At 36.1% G+C, this 17246-nt stretch overlaps 1 protein-coding gene across 4 annotated transcripts in view; it reads left to right on the top strand.

Moving 5' to 3' along the window:
• DGK1 (diacylglycerol kinase1) overlaps positions 1-17246 on the top strand; it is a 126438-nt gene that overhangs the window by 25082 nt on the left and 84110 nt on the right. For all 4 annotated transcript variants that reach the window (XM_089832685.1, XM_089832683.1, XM_089832684.1 and 1 more), the window contains exons 3-4: positions 2667-3045; positions 3152-3228. In XM_089832685.1, the coding sequence (XP_089688811.1) occupies positions 2667-3045; positions 3152-3228 (456 nt within the window). The remainder of the gene's footprint in view (positions 1-2666; positions 3046-3151; positions 3229-17246) is intronic.

Genomic DNA, 17246 nt, shown 5'->3' with positions numbered 1-17246 from the left:
ATACCACTCATAAAAAACTAAACCAACCATGCGCCTCCAATAATCTCTCCTCCAAACACACAGACATGTTTCTCTCTATAGACACATAGACATGTTGCTCTCCAAGCAGTCACTAACTGATAATCACACACCTCTGCAATTTTCTATATTCCTATTACAGCCTTTGACAAATAGAACTGCCCAACATGGAAGGAAGAAGCGATCACATACAAGATGTTCACGGTTACAATAATACAAGCAGCCATAGAATACCAACAGTTGATCATGCATCTTTGTATGCACTCACGATAGCAAGAAAGAAACTTCATCAAAGAAGGCTGACAATGAAAGAAAGAAAGATATGAAGATGCCACTGCATGAACATAGCACTTTTAGGGAGCAAGACACAAATAGTCTGATACAACAAGTCTATAATAAAGGTTAACAACAAAAGGCCTTTGATGGACAAGGAAAAATTGGGGCTCAAACTGAAACTCCAACCAAACACAGCAATAGATAAATGCACAGACTCGAACAAAACAGTGTAGAGAATATCTCGACTGCTGAAGAAACAGATCACAAACTGGATGAATAAACATGAACAAGAGATAATAACCCAACTTGATTATTACAGTCCAACAAAGTAGAAGAATATCAGAGAGCTCTCCACAATTATACAGATTGCCTACAAAATATCCATTGCAATCTGCAATAAATGCATGAACTAATGAACAAGAGAAATTCCTGTGTTTGCTGTTATCTAACCCGCTCTGATACCATGTTAATGTCTTTCTAAAAAATAAAGATAAATAACAATAAACAAAATAAAGAACACTAAGACACAGAAAGACAACAATTTATCCTGGGAAAACCCTCCAACTTGAGGGGAAAAACCCAACCACACCCAAAATATGTCTCTTTAATTTAATAATAGTGGTCAGAGTACAATGCTTCTAACTGCATACAGCACTCATCATACGAAGCAATTGTATATATCTTGAATTGAGAGACTCTTCATATCATAACCGAAAGTTTTCATTTACCAAATGCGAGGTGCTTCATATTTCAAAACTCATGTCTCTTCGCATGTTGTATGTCCTGCATATTTTCACACGTGTCTCTTCGCATGTCTTTTCATACAAAGAACAACAGATGAATCTCAAGAAAGCATGATGTATCATCTCAGGTAGATATTCTTTCTCACAACTATAAAACTTTCAACAATATTTATATGAAATTTTGCAAGTAGCAGATTGTGCGAAAGTCTAGTTTTGTGTTAAATCTTACTGAGAATATGAAAGAATGAAAAAAAGAAAGTTGGAATATGATCTAAGTTGCGAATGTGGATGCAAGAATCAGATGCATGAAATATTTTTTTTGGATTTTGGATGCATCTATATATATATGTGTGTGTGTGTGTGTGCGCAAAGAAATGCAAGAAATATACAAAAATAAATCATTCCATAGTATGATACTAATTCTTGATAACTCACATCATTCTTGTAAGTTTTCTCAGATTTATATTTTAGCTCGTCTTTCGCAACTGGATAATTTTTCGTGTAAAATCTTTGGCTCCCCTTGTAGGCGATTCTTAGGAAGGATCCCCTAATAACAAGATTGCAAAATCTTTTTATATTCTCAGCTGTTACATTCAAACCTAATGCCACATTTATTTGTCCCCAATTAGATTTTAGATTTATGGTACATGGACTATGACTAATATGTTTAAGTGCCATGGCCTAGTATTTTCCATTAAAGAACAAAATGAAGCCTATGTTAAACATTTCTCCTCTTGGGAACAGACTGCTTCTGCAATATTCGAATGCCCATTCTCACTTGGAACATGCTTGTATCTTATCAACTTTCAAGCTATGTTTGCAGGCATATCAAGGAGTTCTAAAATCTTATTGCAAATCTCCAAAGTAGTACATGTGCTTCTGTTGGAGCATTTACAGGATGACACTTCCCTATCTTGATCCCATGACCTGACAGTATAAAAGCGGCAGCTTTCAACCTACAAAACGTATTACTCGATTTTGAGGGGGATCACACTTTCTACTAGACAACCAGCATCTGCAATTGATTACCAAGATGGACAACGAAGCCATCGATCCCATTGAATTCAACATCATGAACTGCAATGAAATTCGCCTGTGTTATTACCGTAGTTGATGTAGAACAAAAGCTCCAACCGCAGTCACATTTGATGAAGATTTTAGTGATAATATAGCTCCACGCGGATTGTTTGCATGGATTTCACAATGATGGAGTGAATTCCTGCTGTCAACATTATTGAACAATGCCTCCAGAAGCATCCACAGACCTGGGAGGTGCTTCTTGAGCACCTCCACAAGGCCTTCGTGGAGCAGCAGGCACCCGTCCACATCAGCACCAGCCTCCAGGCCTGGGTCCAGCACATTGGCATAGAAGTTGATAATGAAAGAATGACAAAAGAAAATGGAATAACTATTTCTCAAAGAAATCTCATAAAACTAGTCTAATTTTAAAATTATGTGTGTTCCATGTTCTAAAAGCAACTGATTCTTCTTTTTCTACCTTATAACAGTATTAATGCCATCCTTCTGTTTATCCGTGGACATGCTTGATTAATAAACTTGAGATTAATAATCTTAACTGAAATTCAGGATTCAGTGTAACTTTTTATTTATAATGCTATGTTGTTTCAGGTTTGTGAGTTAAGTCGAACTCAAGGTCCTGAGGTGGGTTTGGCCCTCTTTCGGCAAGTACCACATTTCAGAGTTCTTGTTTGTGGAGGAGATGGTACTGTGGCTTGGGTTCTTGATGCTATTGACAAACAAAATTACGAATCTCCTCCAGCTGTCGCTATACTTCCTGTAGGTACAGGCAATGACCTTGCAAGAGTCTTGTCATGGGGAGGAGGTCTTGGTGCAGTAGAAAGGCAGGGTGGATTAGGCATGGTTTTGCAACATGTAGAAAAGGCAGCTGTTACGATGCTTGATCGCTGGCGAGTAACTATAAAGAGAAGAAAGTCGAAGAAAGTGCAGGGCCTTGATACTAAAGTAAAATTTATGAACAATTACCTTGGTATGTTATTTTTATGCCCTTTTTCTCATCTTTTTGTTACTTTGAATTAATGTTTACTGAAAACAGATTTTGTAAAATATGATGTCTGTTGTATCTGTTTTAACAGGAATTGGATGTGATGCCAAGGTTGCTCTGGACATTCATTTGCTTCGAGAAGAAAGTCCGGAAAAGTTTTATAATCAGGTATTTGACAGATCACATGGAAGAAACCTACAGTGCTCCCACTATTTGTAGTTCAACCATTTTATGTATAGTTTTGTAGTATTATATTCTTGATTTCACTTATTTACAATTTACTGTAGTATGAGAATTTAGGACTGTGATCAATTTCACATCTGTAATGAATAATCCAAGGGGGTGAAGGATCTGGTATAAGTTCGTGGTAATGGAGAATCTAAAAGAGATATTTGATGATTTTACAATGAGATTGATGCATAAGACATGAGCACTGTTGAGAAGGGCCATGGTTGGAAATATGGTAAACTATGAAGCTACGATATTGACCTTTGGGGAAATGAGTGCTGACACCTCCAAACTTTAGTTGACCTCTATATGAAATTTCAGAATATGATTTAAGGTAAAGGTGGAGTTATTTGCATTCCTAAAGGAAATTGAGTTAGCTGTATGGGTTATGTTATTTTGATTTGAATAACTTACTGCTGCTCCAATCCAAATCTTGGAAACCAGTTGAGTGGAAATCACTGAATTCTTTAATGACATCTGAAATTCCGTCCTTGCCATTTCAAGCCATCAACACAATTTAAAATTATTCCTGCAGGTTATGCAAGGCATCCCTGTGGTGCTTGTAAACATCTTTGTGGGCTCCACTGGTATACAATTTGAAGATATTTCGAACCCTGAGCAACCAACAAAGTTTGTTTATGTCTGTCAGACCTTGTCCACGTTCTTCTCTTGTATCATGTTGGGTTTCATGACTTATTCAGAATTGAACAATCTACTGCAAATCATTTGGTACCCTATACTAGTTAGTGTTGATATCAGTTTTGTTCCACTGCAGCATGTAGAATCAAATGCCCAATATTTTGAGATGAAAGATTGAATATTCAATTCTCCCTTGATAAAAGGTCATCTCTCATGCTAAGCTTGCAAAGTAAGATCATGAAATGACATAAGGTTGCTTCAGTTGTGGATACTTGCTCAATGAAATAATGCGATTTGTCATTAATCACTTAGCGGAAATACGTTATTTATTCAATGGATATCAACTTCTTGCACTTCTAGATTTGGCTTTACAATGTGCAATGAAAATATAGTTTGGTTTTCCAACTTCCACTTCAATTTCCGTTGAACTTACTATTTTCAACTAACTGCTCCTAACTATGAATGGAAGGAATCATGGAGGACTTGGACTCTACTAGATGCAGCTTGATCATCAACTCCACCTTGTTAATTTCTTAAATCTAGTATCTAGGTAAATAGATCAGATCTAGATTTACACTACTAGATTGGATCTCTCTCTTTCTCTCAATGTCCTTCTTGAGAAAAATTACTTCTATTTAACCCTTAGCTTCCTTTTATATAGCAGTTGTGAAAAGTAGAGTCCTACTTGAAGTCTAGTTCCATAAAGTAGAGTCCTACTTAAAGTATACTTTTACAAAGTAGAGTCCTACTTGAAGTCTACTTCCATAAAGTAGAGTCCTACTTGAACACTTCTTCTTAGGTGACTACTTTAATTAGTTAGGTGGATAAAGTAGAGTTCTACTTGAACTCTACTTCCTCAAAGTAGAGTCCTATTTGAACTCTGCGTTTAACTTACCTTTATGAGCTACAATTATCAACACTCCTTAGCGAAGAAGGTATTCACCACCACTCCAAGCTTGTCTTGAAAGAAAACAAACTTCCCTTTTACCAAGGGTTTGGTGAGTATGTGTGCAACTTGTTCATCCATCGAAATATACTGAAGCTTAATTGCTCCCTTCAAGACCACGTCTCAGATGAAATGATATCTGATCTCAATGCTTTTTGACCTATTATGAAACATTGGTTTCTTTAAGAGTTTTCTGCAACTTTGATTGTCACTATTAATCATAGTAGGCTCCAAATTCTGATCAAATAAACTTGTAAGCAACTTACGAAGCCAAATTGCTTCACAACTTGCCAAATTGGCTGCCATGTACTCAGCTTCAGCTGAATTGAGTGCTACTGAGGTTTGCTTCCTGCTAAACTAGGAAATCATGGCTGACCCTAAACCGGACAACACCTTGAAGTATTCTTCCGATCTGTATCAGTCCCTGTCCAATTTGAATCACAATTCCCTTCCAACTTTACCCCATCTCCATAGAGGTATTACAAACTATACTCCACCGTGCCCTGCAAATATCTAAGCACATGCTTTATTGTGATCTAGTGAACCTTCCTTGGCTGTACCATGTATTGACTCGAGGTGTTTACAACAGAACAAATGTTTGGTCGACTGCTGATGAGATACATCAATGAGCCAATTAATTGCCTATATTGTCTAGAATCTACCATTTCCGACTTTGAAGAATCAACCTTCTTCAATTTGGTTACCATTGGAGTAGACATTGATCTATTGTTCTCCATCTTGAATCTCTAAAGGATTTATAGGGTATACTTACCTTGTCCAAGAAAGATCTCTCTCAATCTCTGCCAAACCTTAAGTCCTATAAAGTAATGCATTAACCCAATGTCTTTTGTCTCAAATTTTGTTACTAATTTTGAATTGCACTCAGTGATCAACTTCTTTGCCCCTATAAGAATTCATCCACATAGAGCACCAAGATGAGGATCTTAGATCCAACAAGTATGAAGTATAGGTTGGAATCTACCTTACTCTTGGTAAAACCCATGCTTTGCAAATAGCCGTCGATCTTGGAGTACCATGCCCTTGGAGTTTGTTTGAGTCCATACAAGGCTTTCTTAAGCTTGCATACATGTGACTCTCTGTCATGTATCTCAAACCCTGGTGGCTGCTCTATATATATTTCTTTCTCAATGGAATGCTATCTTCACATTCATTTGGTGAATCCTCCACCTTAACTCTGAAGCAATGGATATAACAACTCAATTAGAAGAATATCTAGCAATAGGATCTTAGGTTTCCTCGTAGTCTACTCCCTCTTTTTGAGAGAATCCTCTGGCCACCAATCTTGCTTTATACTTCTCCACACTGCCAGTTGCTACATGTTTGATTTTGAACTACCATGTAGAAGTCACTATTGACTTCCCCACTAGTCTTTGCAAACATTCCCAAACATCATTCTTCATGATGGAGTTATGCTCGTGCACCATGGCACCTCTCCACACTTGTTGCCTAGCTACCTCCTTAAACCTGAAAGGCTACGATGTATGATGTTGGTTATCAAGGCCGTATACGTAGGAAACATCTTTAGATGGCTACTCTCCTTGAATGTGGTTCTGGGAGCCTCAACATGTTCTCGAGCATCTCTCAAGGTCTGCTCAAACCATCTGGGCCTCCTAACTAATTCAAAAGGGGTTGGTCCTTTGTACTAGAAGTTTGTGAACTCCTCGCCTTTTGAATCCTCTTGCAAAATATCCTTTGCAATTGTCGGTGGATCATGAGATTTCTTGGAGGCCAAGTTTTCTTCAAACTTGACATCCCTACTCATTACTGTCCTCTGTTGTGTTGGTAAAAAGGCCCTGTAGGCTTTTGACTCTTCATTGTATCCCACAAAAATGCCCTTCTCACTTGAGGGCTCCAACTTTGTCCTCTTCTCTACAGGCACATGAATATAGATTGGACAACCAAAAGTCCTAAGATGTACAGTCTCCGGTTTAATCCCTGTGAATGCCTCCTATGGGGTCTTGTCCTCCAAAACCTTGTGAGGGCTCCTATTTTGTAAATATACTGCTTTGTTGCATGCTTCTACCCATAGAAACAATGGAAAACTTTGATCACGGATCATGGCCTCTATAGATTGATGATAGATATGTTCATCCTCTCTGCAACCCCATTTTTTTGCGGATTGTAGGCAATTGTCTTCTCCCTCTTGATTCCTACATCCTTGCACAAATCTCTAAACTCATTTGACATATACTCATCCCCAGTGTTTGATCTCAACACCTTGGTCTTCTTCCTTACTAGATTCTCCACTTGAGTTTGAACTCCTCGAATAGAGTGAAGGCCTATATAAGTTGCCTTTTGTAACTCCAGTCCTCAAAGCTGCATTTGGATTAGCTCCCTTTGGGCATGTAAACACTTGCCCTTTCGAGAAGGTAATTGTGTAACCTTTGTCCTCCATAATTGAGATGGACAACAAGTTCTTCAAACCAAGTACATATGACACTTCCTAAGCCTCAATTGATCCTCTTGACTCAAGCTGAAACTGCACGATTCCTTGCTTCTAGACTGCATACAAGGCATCATTGCCAAGCTCCACAATGATCCCTGATTCATCCTCAGAAAGTTGACTGAACAACTCCCATGCTTCAGTGATGTGACGATGTCCAAGTACCAAGCACTTCTAACTATAGTGCTGGTAGAAAGATAGGCTACAAGGGAAAAATCATTCTCAAGCTTTGTTGCAAATTCACTCAATTGATTCTTTGTTGTTGCTGCTACTGCTACTTGTTGTGTCTTTCCTGTGCTTTTCTCCTTCTTTGGACATTGAGAAGCATAGTGACCTTGCTCATGGTAAACAAAGCACTTGATCTTGCTTAAGTCTTTCTTCTTTTCGTGATGATGTCCTCCATAATTGTTACCTTCTTTAATGTATGCTTTCCATTTTCTTTTCTTAGTCTTTTCCTGTGCTTTTCTCCTTCTTTGGACAATGAGAAGCATAGTGACCTTGGTTATGGTAAGCAAAGCACTTGATCTGCTTAAGTCTTTCTTCTTTTTGAGAAGATGTCCTCCATAATTGTTACCTTCTTTAGTGTACGCTTTCCCTTTTCTTTTCTTAGTCTTGGTGATGAGGGCCAAGTTTTCATCACCACCTCCTTGCTTGTTGGATCTAATCTCCTCACAAGTCTCCTCTTAAATACAATCATCCCATAGCCTCTGCCAATCTGGAATGTTTTCTCAAGCACAAACTCCCTTCACAAATGGTTGCCATGACTTGGTGAAACAATTTAGAGCTACATTCGCCAACTTTTCATCCAAGATCTTTTCTCCAACTGCTGCAAGCTGATCACAGATCTGTGTGGTCCTCATAAGGTAGCTGGTAACAGTATCATATATGGTCATCTGACACTCTTGGAGCTTGTTCTTCAGAACCATCTTCCGGTTCATATTGTCACTTTGAAAGAGACCAACTTTGGCATCAAACATGTCCTTTCCTTTCATCTTTTCTGCTATATGCAGAATCAAGTGATCCTTTGCATTATCTAGAATGACCCATTGTCCTTTAGTGTCCTCATTCTGTGTTGCTTGACGTGCATGTTAGTTTCTAGGATCCCTACAAATGTACTAATAATGCCATTTTTATTGATTGTGTTCCAAATGCAAATGAAGCCTTATAAATATGAGAGGAGACATGTCTCTAAGGTTAACCTCGCTAGTTAACATACTAATATAATAGTATAAATAACCATATATGTAACTCATCTTAAGCATATATGTAATATTAATATGTTGACCATATATGTAATATATTGTTATATTATTATATTATTATATAATAATATATAATGTATAATATATATAATATATATTATATTACATATATAATATATAAGATATTTATCTTAAACATGATTTACTAGCAACAAGGGATCTCATGTTAAAATCAATCCTATAGAAGCTACAACTTTAACACTCCCTCTTAGCTAGCGAGGATTTATAGAACACATTATGCTATCAAGAATATGAAGATATATCATCTCAATATGATATTCAATTCACTATGAGGTTAAATTTCTCACCTTTCATAACACACAATTTCCATAACTTTAAAACACCACCTTAAGTGTGGTCTATAGTAGTAACTATGTCATGGTGTTTGACAAGATTCGGCCCAAAGAACCATAACAAGTTGGTTATCATGGTGTCCGGCAAAATCCAACCCAAAGAACCATGATAACAGGTCTACCATTTATAAGATCGCCACCTTACAATGGTTACCTTCTGTTGATTCGTTATCATGATTTCCAGCACTCCGGGACAACAATTTAATGAAGTCTTCCATGATAACAGGTCCACCATTTATAAGATCATCATCTTATAATGGTTACCTTCTGTTTATATATGTCAACGAAAGATCGTCACCCTTCATTACATATCATATGTGAAATAGTAACCACCATTAACCCAGTTAGAGGGTGGTACAAAGGTTATCACCTTAAATATTCTCTCACAAAGAAGAATGCATTACAAGGAGTTTCACTTAGAACTTCTTCTCACAGAGAAGATATCATTCATAAAAGATTAAACCTCAAAATTCTCCTTTTGAACAATGATCCTGGAAGTCAGGTCCTATAGTTATTCCCTTTGAGACTTTCTTCACCCAAGGATGCCTATCGAATTCCGTCTGAATCTGATAGTAATCTTTCAACCTTTAGGTGACAAGTTATTACTTCCTCGTGATGTATAAATGAGTAGACTCTATCACAATGATGTAGTCATACCTAGGTATGTTAGACTATGTTAGACTTTGTCTAAGTATCAATCTTCTAAGCTCCTTGTATAAGGTTGTCTTTGATGAATTATTGAACCTCTTGATATAAAAGGATACTCATAATCTCAATCTTCAAAGATATATGCTTCTTGAGCCTCATTTTAAATGAGCTAGATCAATAAATTCTAGATTACAACTTCTATAAAGGTGAACCTCTTGATGTGAAAGGATACTCGTAATCTCAATCATCAAAGATATTCGCTTCTTGAGCCTCACTTTAAATTGATCAATAAATTCTAGATCACAACTTCTAGATCACAACTTCTATAAAGCTACTATCATGAGATTTAGTTTGCACAATATGCCTAATGTACCATTCTTCTTTTCCTATAAGATCATCTTCTAGATATAAAGGAAAAGATCAAAGAAAATAACTCTTATAGTATGTATAGAATTACAAATAAGAGAGATACAATGAGTAGATAATTTAAAAGATGAGAATACTTATTTGTACATCCATGATATGAGTTGCTTCAAAGAAGGTCCATCACATTAGAACATAACTTCTTAGATTGTTTGTGAGACATCCTCTTTTGAATCATTTCTCCACTGAGGATGGTTCAAAATTGGAACTCTGACACTATCTCTTGATATCTCCCCTCCTAAGTTTGTATTTGACCAATCTTGTCTCAATCAACATTAGTTTTGGATAAGATTGATTGTCTCTTTTATCAGTTGTCGATAATACCAAGGTGTATTGACTTCCTCATACTTAATCAGTTAGTCCAAATATCATTGTAATTATATTTCAGAAATGATATATTGAGTCCTTGTTTATATATATTTCCATCAGTTATCGATTTGATCTTTACACATGCTTGACCTACAAAATAGGGCATGTGTGCACTCCCTTTATACTCCCCTTAAATAAGTGTAGGTGATTTTCAACGGTGATAGACCTAGGCTATATACTCCACTACTCTTATAAGAGAATCACTAGCATACAAATACTGGAATATGAGATGTTGCTTCCTATTGATGGAGATATAATAGGTTCACTATTTCTTCCTTCCATATTTATAAGTTGCACATTGATTCGTTTATTTAGTTTCTTTTTAATTTGCTTGCCCATATTGGGAGACTGTGTCTTTGTCCATCGTGTCCATCTCCTTTAACTTATACAGTAATCATCTCTCTTACTTTACATGTATGTGTTACATTTTCGATTTGGGGTTTGCTGTGATTTCAAGTGAGGCCATTAATGGTTGACTTCTCGACGTTAAATTTTACTTCTCTTTTCCTTTAGATCATACTCACTTATCTTGGTTGGCACAAATATTATAGTGGAATGAATTATCCGTCCATCTGGCACCCTTCCATCGACTCGTGCGAAATGAGTAGAGGCAATGATTGATGCAGTCAAAATGTTTCCTTTACCACACATTGCAAATACTCGAACTTCAACACATCACTCTCCTTCACAATGCGATCTCTATCCACCACTAATTCGATCTCTTTTTGTGCTCGAGCGTGAGTGGTGGGATTCCTCCGAAGCTGACTCATCGCCTATTCTAGTAACGTCGACAATATATCTTGTATCAATAATCGCCACTTAGGACAGCGCAATCTTTTTTCTTTGATCATTTGCGATAATCTCGACATGATCATGCTGCCATACTCTAATGCAATTGTATCTAGTCTCGATGTTGATTCCTATGATCACTATGAAACTGTGGCGTCATCCTATATGTAGAGATAACGATTAAGTATGAAGCAAATAACATTTAGGAAGGTAAAATATATGAATCTATTTTTATTCTCACGTCTTCGTTTATACTCTTCATAAATACACAAGTCTTTCTACGTAGATGTCTCTTCTTAGTCACGACAATATCCAGATAATATTTAATACGTTCAAACATCTTTGTCTCTGTATTTCACTCAGAATCAGTCTGGAATGATATTCTTGTAATATTTGTTTCTCCTTTATCTTGTGCACAATCCTCCATCTATTCTTCAAAGAATTAAGGCTTGCGAATATAGTGATCTGTAGTTTCAAAAACTATATATATATTATAAGTCTTGCCTAAATCTATGGATATGATAGTCATATCTAGCCTTTAATTCCTCTATATAAGCTCTCTTCATTTTCCATTCTTCAATTCCACACCAATTCGGTATTTTCTACAGTAACTGTGTACTCCTTTATATGAGTTGCATATATGCCCTCCACATATATGAGTCTCTAGTATGATATTTGTTGTATATAAAAATTATTCAAGTGATCATTCTTTCTTACATTTGCAGGTTGTCTCTGATACCATGTTAGTTTCTAGGATCGCTGCAAATGTACTAATAATGCCATTTTTATTGATTGTGTTCCAAATGCAAATGAAGCCTTATAAATATGAGAGGAGGAGACGTCTCATGAAGAGAAATGTCTCTATGGTTAAACATCACTAGTTAACATTTTAATATAATAGTATAAATAACCATATACGTAACTCGTCTTAAGCATATATGTAATAGATTATTATATTATTATATAATTATATATAATGTATAATATACATAATATATATTATATATATAAGATATTTATCTTAAAGATGATTTACCATCAACAAGGTATCTCATGTTAAAATCAATCCAACAGAAGCTACAACCTTAACAATGCAAGATCTGTTTGTAGTGGAAGAATCTTTTCTACACTTCACACAATTAAATCCTGATAGCAATATCACAATTTGACTTGCTGTGGAAATTATCTCCTACTTATCAATATGAATCTTGCCATCAATGGCAAGAAGTTTGAAACTCTATCTGACCTGTCCTTGAACCTAATACTGTTGGCTGCCATATCTGTCTTGTGTTATTCTTTTAGAGCTTACAGCTCTGGTACCATGTTAAATTCTTAAAACTAGTGTCTAGTTAAATATATCAGATCTAGATTTACAGTACTTGATTTATTTAACGAAATAAAGCAGCGGATAACTTAGAAAAGAAAAACACATTCATACAGTCTTCAATCAGTTCATCATTCAAAATAACTTCAGAACTTATAAGAGCTCCCAGTAGATGGGAAAATGACTCTCAAACAAATTACAACCAAAACAGAAGACCTGGAATATACTTGCTATTGCTACCTACTCCTTTACTGTTAACTATTGTAAACTTCCTTCTTTCTGCCCTGCTGAAAATCAGAAATGTCTTCTCTCTCTCTCTCTCTCTCTCTCTCAATGTCCTTCTTGAGAAAGATTACTTCTATTTAACCCTTAGCTTCCTTTTATATAGCAGTTGGGAAAAGTAGAGTCCAACTTGAAGTCTACTTCCATAAATTGGAGTCCTACTTGAAGTATACTTCTATCTATAAAGTAGAGTCCCTATCTAGTGCAAGCTTCTAAGGAATACACAAATGGTTTTCACATCAATATATCTTCTTCGATTCCATTAATTGGATGCAAACCAAAGAGTAAATATCAATTGAAGTTAAGTGCTTTTAATTATTGGCTAACCATACATGAAACACTTACAATTAGCTAAAGACTTGTAACTTGGATTTGTTTGAGTCAAGTAAGTAAACATCCACAATTACTCTCGTCCAACTATTATAGATTTTAGAAACCTTTGTACTCGTTTTCTTCCAACTTAGTCTACCAAGAATCACAAATCTATGAGATTAAATGATTTCTTGCACTGTTATGGCTCTCTATATTTATCATGATTGTGAGAAGAGGATAAGTCGATACGGTCTTCTAATTACTGAAAATTTGAACAGTTCATGTTAGTCTAGCGCTTTCATTTTTTATAAAAAAGCCATTTTATAGAAATGTGTAAGTATGCCATACTATCGGAAATGTGTAAGTACGCCATACTATCGGCTACATCATTGCACCTCATTTGGAGTAAGCACTAGTTGTAATACATATGCAAAAACTATTCATGTGGAGATCAATAGAAACAATTTTACTAGCAGCTATGAGTGTTTCATATTATATAGTTCTAATTTTTCAATATTTGTGTGTCTACATGGACATATATGTATAAATCACACACACGTACATGTGTACATACATGCATATGTGCACACACAGAGATAGGTGTGTGCATGTGTGTGTGCACACGTGTGTATGTGTACAAGAAGATGATAAATGAATGAGAGGGAGGTTTACTTTATATAGAATTTTATGAGGGTTCACCTCGGTATTAGTTATAGTATTTTCTTTCTTTTGAATTCTTTTTTGGGGTTTTTAAAAAAATTTGTTTGCATGTGTAATGATGCCCTGCAACCATTAATAGTCTTTCTTGAGAATAAATAAGCAAACTAAGATATAAATATTTGTTTCCAAAAAAGTTTAATTTAATTGATAAATAATTTGTTGAAGGTTAGTGTATTGCAAAATGAGTGCAAAATGAGCAGACAACAAATATTGCAAAAGGAGATTATGTTCTTTGAAAGAAAAGAGAAGAGGTTACAATGAAAATTTTATAATTTGACACCAGTGTTTTACAATTTGAAAGCCATTAAGTCGGCTTAACTCGCAATTCCTTTACTAAAAATCTTTGTAACTGCCATTTTCGGTCAATATAGCAATGTTTTTCACAAAATGGAAAAACTTGGGCTTGGAGGTTAGTTGTGAGAGCTAGAAGTTATAGCTTTTGACATATGCTCTAATGTGACACAATTTTGTGAGAATTTTTTAAAAACTAGTTGAACAGAGTTTCAGAATCAATAGTTGATGCAGAAGCATCCTTGGGTAGTTGGTAATCTTGCATTGTTTCTTAGTTGTGTTTTCCTGTTCTATTCTTATTCTCCGGTCTAAGAGATTTGGCTGATAGTTGAGTTGGTAATCAAAATATTGGGTGCTATCACAGCTTTGTGTTCTAGAGGATACTTGGGTAATTTGTCTATGACTGCAACTCATTTGATTAATTTTGGTTCGAAGCTATGACCGATGTGCTGGCATGTAGTTTGTTCTTGGTTCTTGGCAAGGTTGCACGGGTATGTGGGTACGGGAACGTGAACGGGTACGGGTATGCATATTTTTCAAAATAGGGGACAGGGGTACGTGTGTATGCCTAATTTTTTCTATATAATTAATATTTTATAGAAAATATAAAAATCAAAATATATGTCATGAGTTATGACATTGAGCATTTAAAACAAGAAATTTGAAAATATGAGCCATAAGTCAAATATATATATATATATATGCTATTGCTGAATGTTTAATGTTTAAAGTATTTTTCATAATAGGGGACGGAGGTACTTGGGTATGTCAAACTTATTTAAAAATTATACTTTTATATTTATAAAAAATCTGAAATTATGAGTCATGACAATGGTTTTTCAAAACAAGAACAGTGATAAAGTTTGCAAATGTAATGTATTGTTTTCAGTTTCAGATTTGCTATATGTTTGAAATAATAATACATGATAAATGCTTAGATGCATAACAAAGAAGGCAGACTTTAAACATGAACAAGAAGTTCCTAAATCATATGACAATGACATATTGCAAATGATAAACTTATGACTTGAACAGTGATAAAGTTTATTGTTAATGAGTATCAAAGTTTCAAACCAATTTGGTATTGAATTAAGTTTGATAAACAACAAGCTAATACAAAAATAAAAAACCAAAAAAAAAATCAGAATCTTGATCAAGGTCCTTAGCTATGATGCTCTCCACCGAGTATCCAGTACATGGGATACGTGTACCCAGTACTTGGGTACGTGGGTACGAGTACTAGGGGTGTGGGTACGAGTACCCATGCAACCTTGGTTCTTGGTGAATAGTGTAGAGTGGGAATGTCACTCAAGTTCACAACTACATAATAACACAATTGATAGACACATACGTAAAACATAGAATGTCAGTAATACCACAATACTAGTAGGCAAGGAAATGATTTGTTTATTAATACCAGAAAAATAACGTGAGTACATTATCGATTTTCTAGACATTTATAGAAGGGTCGATTAGTTGGAAACCAATCGACGCATTTCCTCACCACCTAACTATCCAACCAAAGTACCTTTAACAAGTACTAAACATAATAGTTATTTTATTCTGACTACTCAAAAGAAAAAGAAAAAGAAAAAAGAAGAAGTTGTCTTCCAAACGACTTTAGAACATGAAACCAACAAAAAGAACTTTGACTTCAAGAAGAGGAATGGTAGGACATCCCAGTGCTTGGATCCGCTTTCCCTATCTTCCGGGCTTCCTCCATGGCCACTTTTTCTGCTTCCCATTGATGAGAGGTGGCAGCCATAACCTGCCAATGCTTTCCCTATCTTTTGCCATCTCACTTATCTTTTCCTTTGCTTTCAGTGCTATCTCCCTTATCGCTTCTTCTTTAATTGTTTGTATGTGGCACTTGTACCAACCGTCCTTCTACAGCGGTTGCTTGGAACCAACTTCTACAGGTTGTCTCAGATTCTGTACAGATTTCACGAGTACTACGAATGCTCGTACTCTTGTCTTCCGTACTCCTGCAGGCTGCCGTACCTCTTTTTGCCGTCCTCCTTGCTGTACGGGTGTCACTTCCTGCCGTACGGGATTACCTCTTATAGCCCTTGTTGTATGGATGAGAAACTTTGACCTTGATGTCATACGGATGTGAGTAATTGCTGTACGGTCTTGAATGGATGCCGTATGGATGTGGTTGACAGCCGTACGTACATTACTTGGTTTTGCCGTATGCTGCCATAATAAGGTAAAATTTGTTGATGTCATACCTTGCCTTGCTTTCGTACGGACGTGTTTTGGTGCCGTACGCTGCCTTGCCTCTCGTACGGACAAGTATGAATGTGTCGGTGAATTGTTCTTGTATGGATGTGTTTTCGTATCCTTCCCTCTCGTACGGCTGTCCGTATGACGACCTTTCCTCTTCATACGACTGTTCGTACGACCACCCTTCCTTCGGTCCCAACCGTCAGTACGACTATCTTTGCAATTTCCTATGTGTCTTTTCCGTCTCTCACAATTTCTTCTCTATCGCTCTGGGTGATGTTGTGGGTTATGTTTTGTGATTCCGTCTCTTTATAACAACTTGGTTCAGTTTTTTCTCTTTTCACTTTTCATCCGTTTTCCCCTTTTTATATTTATAAAATAGCTACTTGCAACTTTATTCCGTCTCTCATATGCTTTTAACTTAGACCCATTTACTAGGTCTCTAATAGGTTTGTTATCCCAAGTAGATAACTTTCTTGCCTCACTCTCTTCATATTTTGTGTACTCCTCCGGTGCCTTCCTTCTGATTGAGAGTCTTGTATTTGTAACATATTACATTTTTCGTGAAAAACTTCATAGTCTCCCATTTGCCAGTGGAATAATCCATTAAGGAAATTTGTGTCATTGTCTGAGCATTCCCCTAGTTTGAGCTCCCCTTCCTCATCTGGTTCCATCCCTTCATAGTTTTCTCCTTCAGAGTCTAATGCCAAGTCCTGACTTATTGATTGGTTTCTGAGATCGATGATGTACCTTCTTCCTTCAGTCTCAATAGATAGTGTGTTCCATTTCCAATTATGGGTAGCTTTTGTTGCGACTAACCATCCCCTGCCTAATAAAGCATCGTACCCTTTCTTTTCTAAAGGGATAACCACAAAATCAATAAAAATTGTTGCATACTCACGATGATTTT

This window comes from Cupressus sempervirens, chromosome 5, assembly GCF_028749045.1.
Source record: "Cupressus sempervirens isolate cs-2001-9-10 chromosome 5, ASM2874904v1, whole genome shotgun sequence".
Lineage (NCBI taxonomy): Eukaryota > Viridiplantae > Streptophyta > Pinopsida > Cupressales > Cupressaceae > Cupressus > Cupressus sempervirens.
The sequence above is the reverse complement of the archived record's forward strand: the minus strand, read 5'-3'. Positions and strand labels throughout refer to the sequence as shown.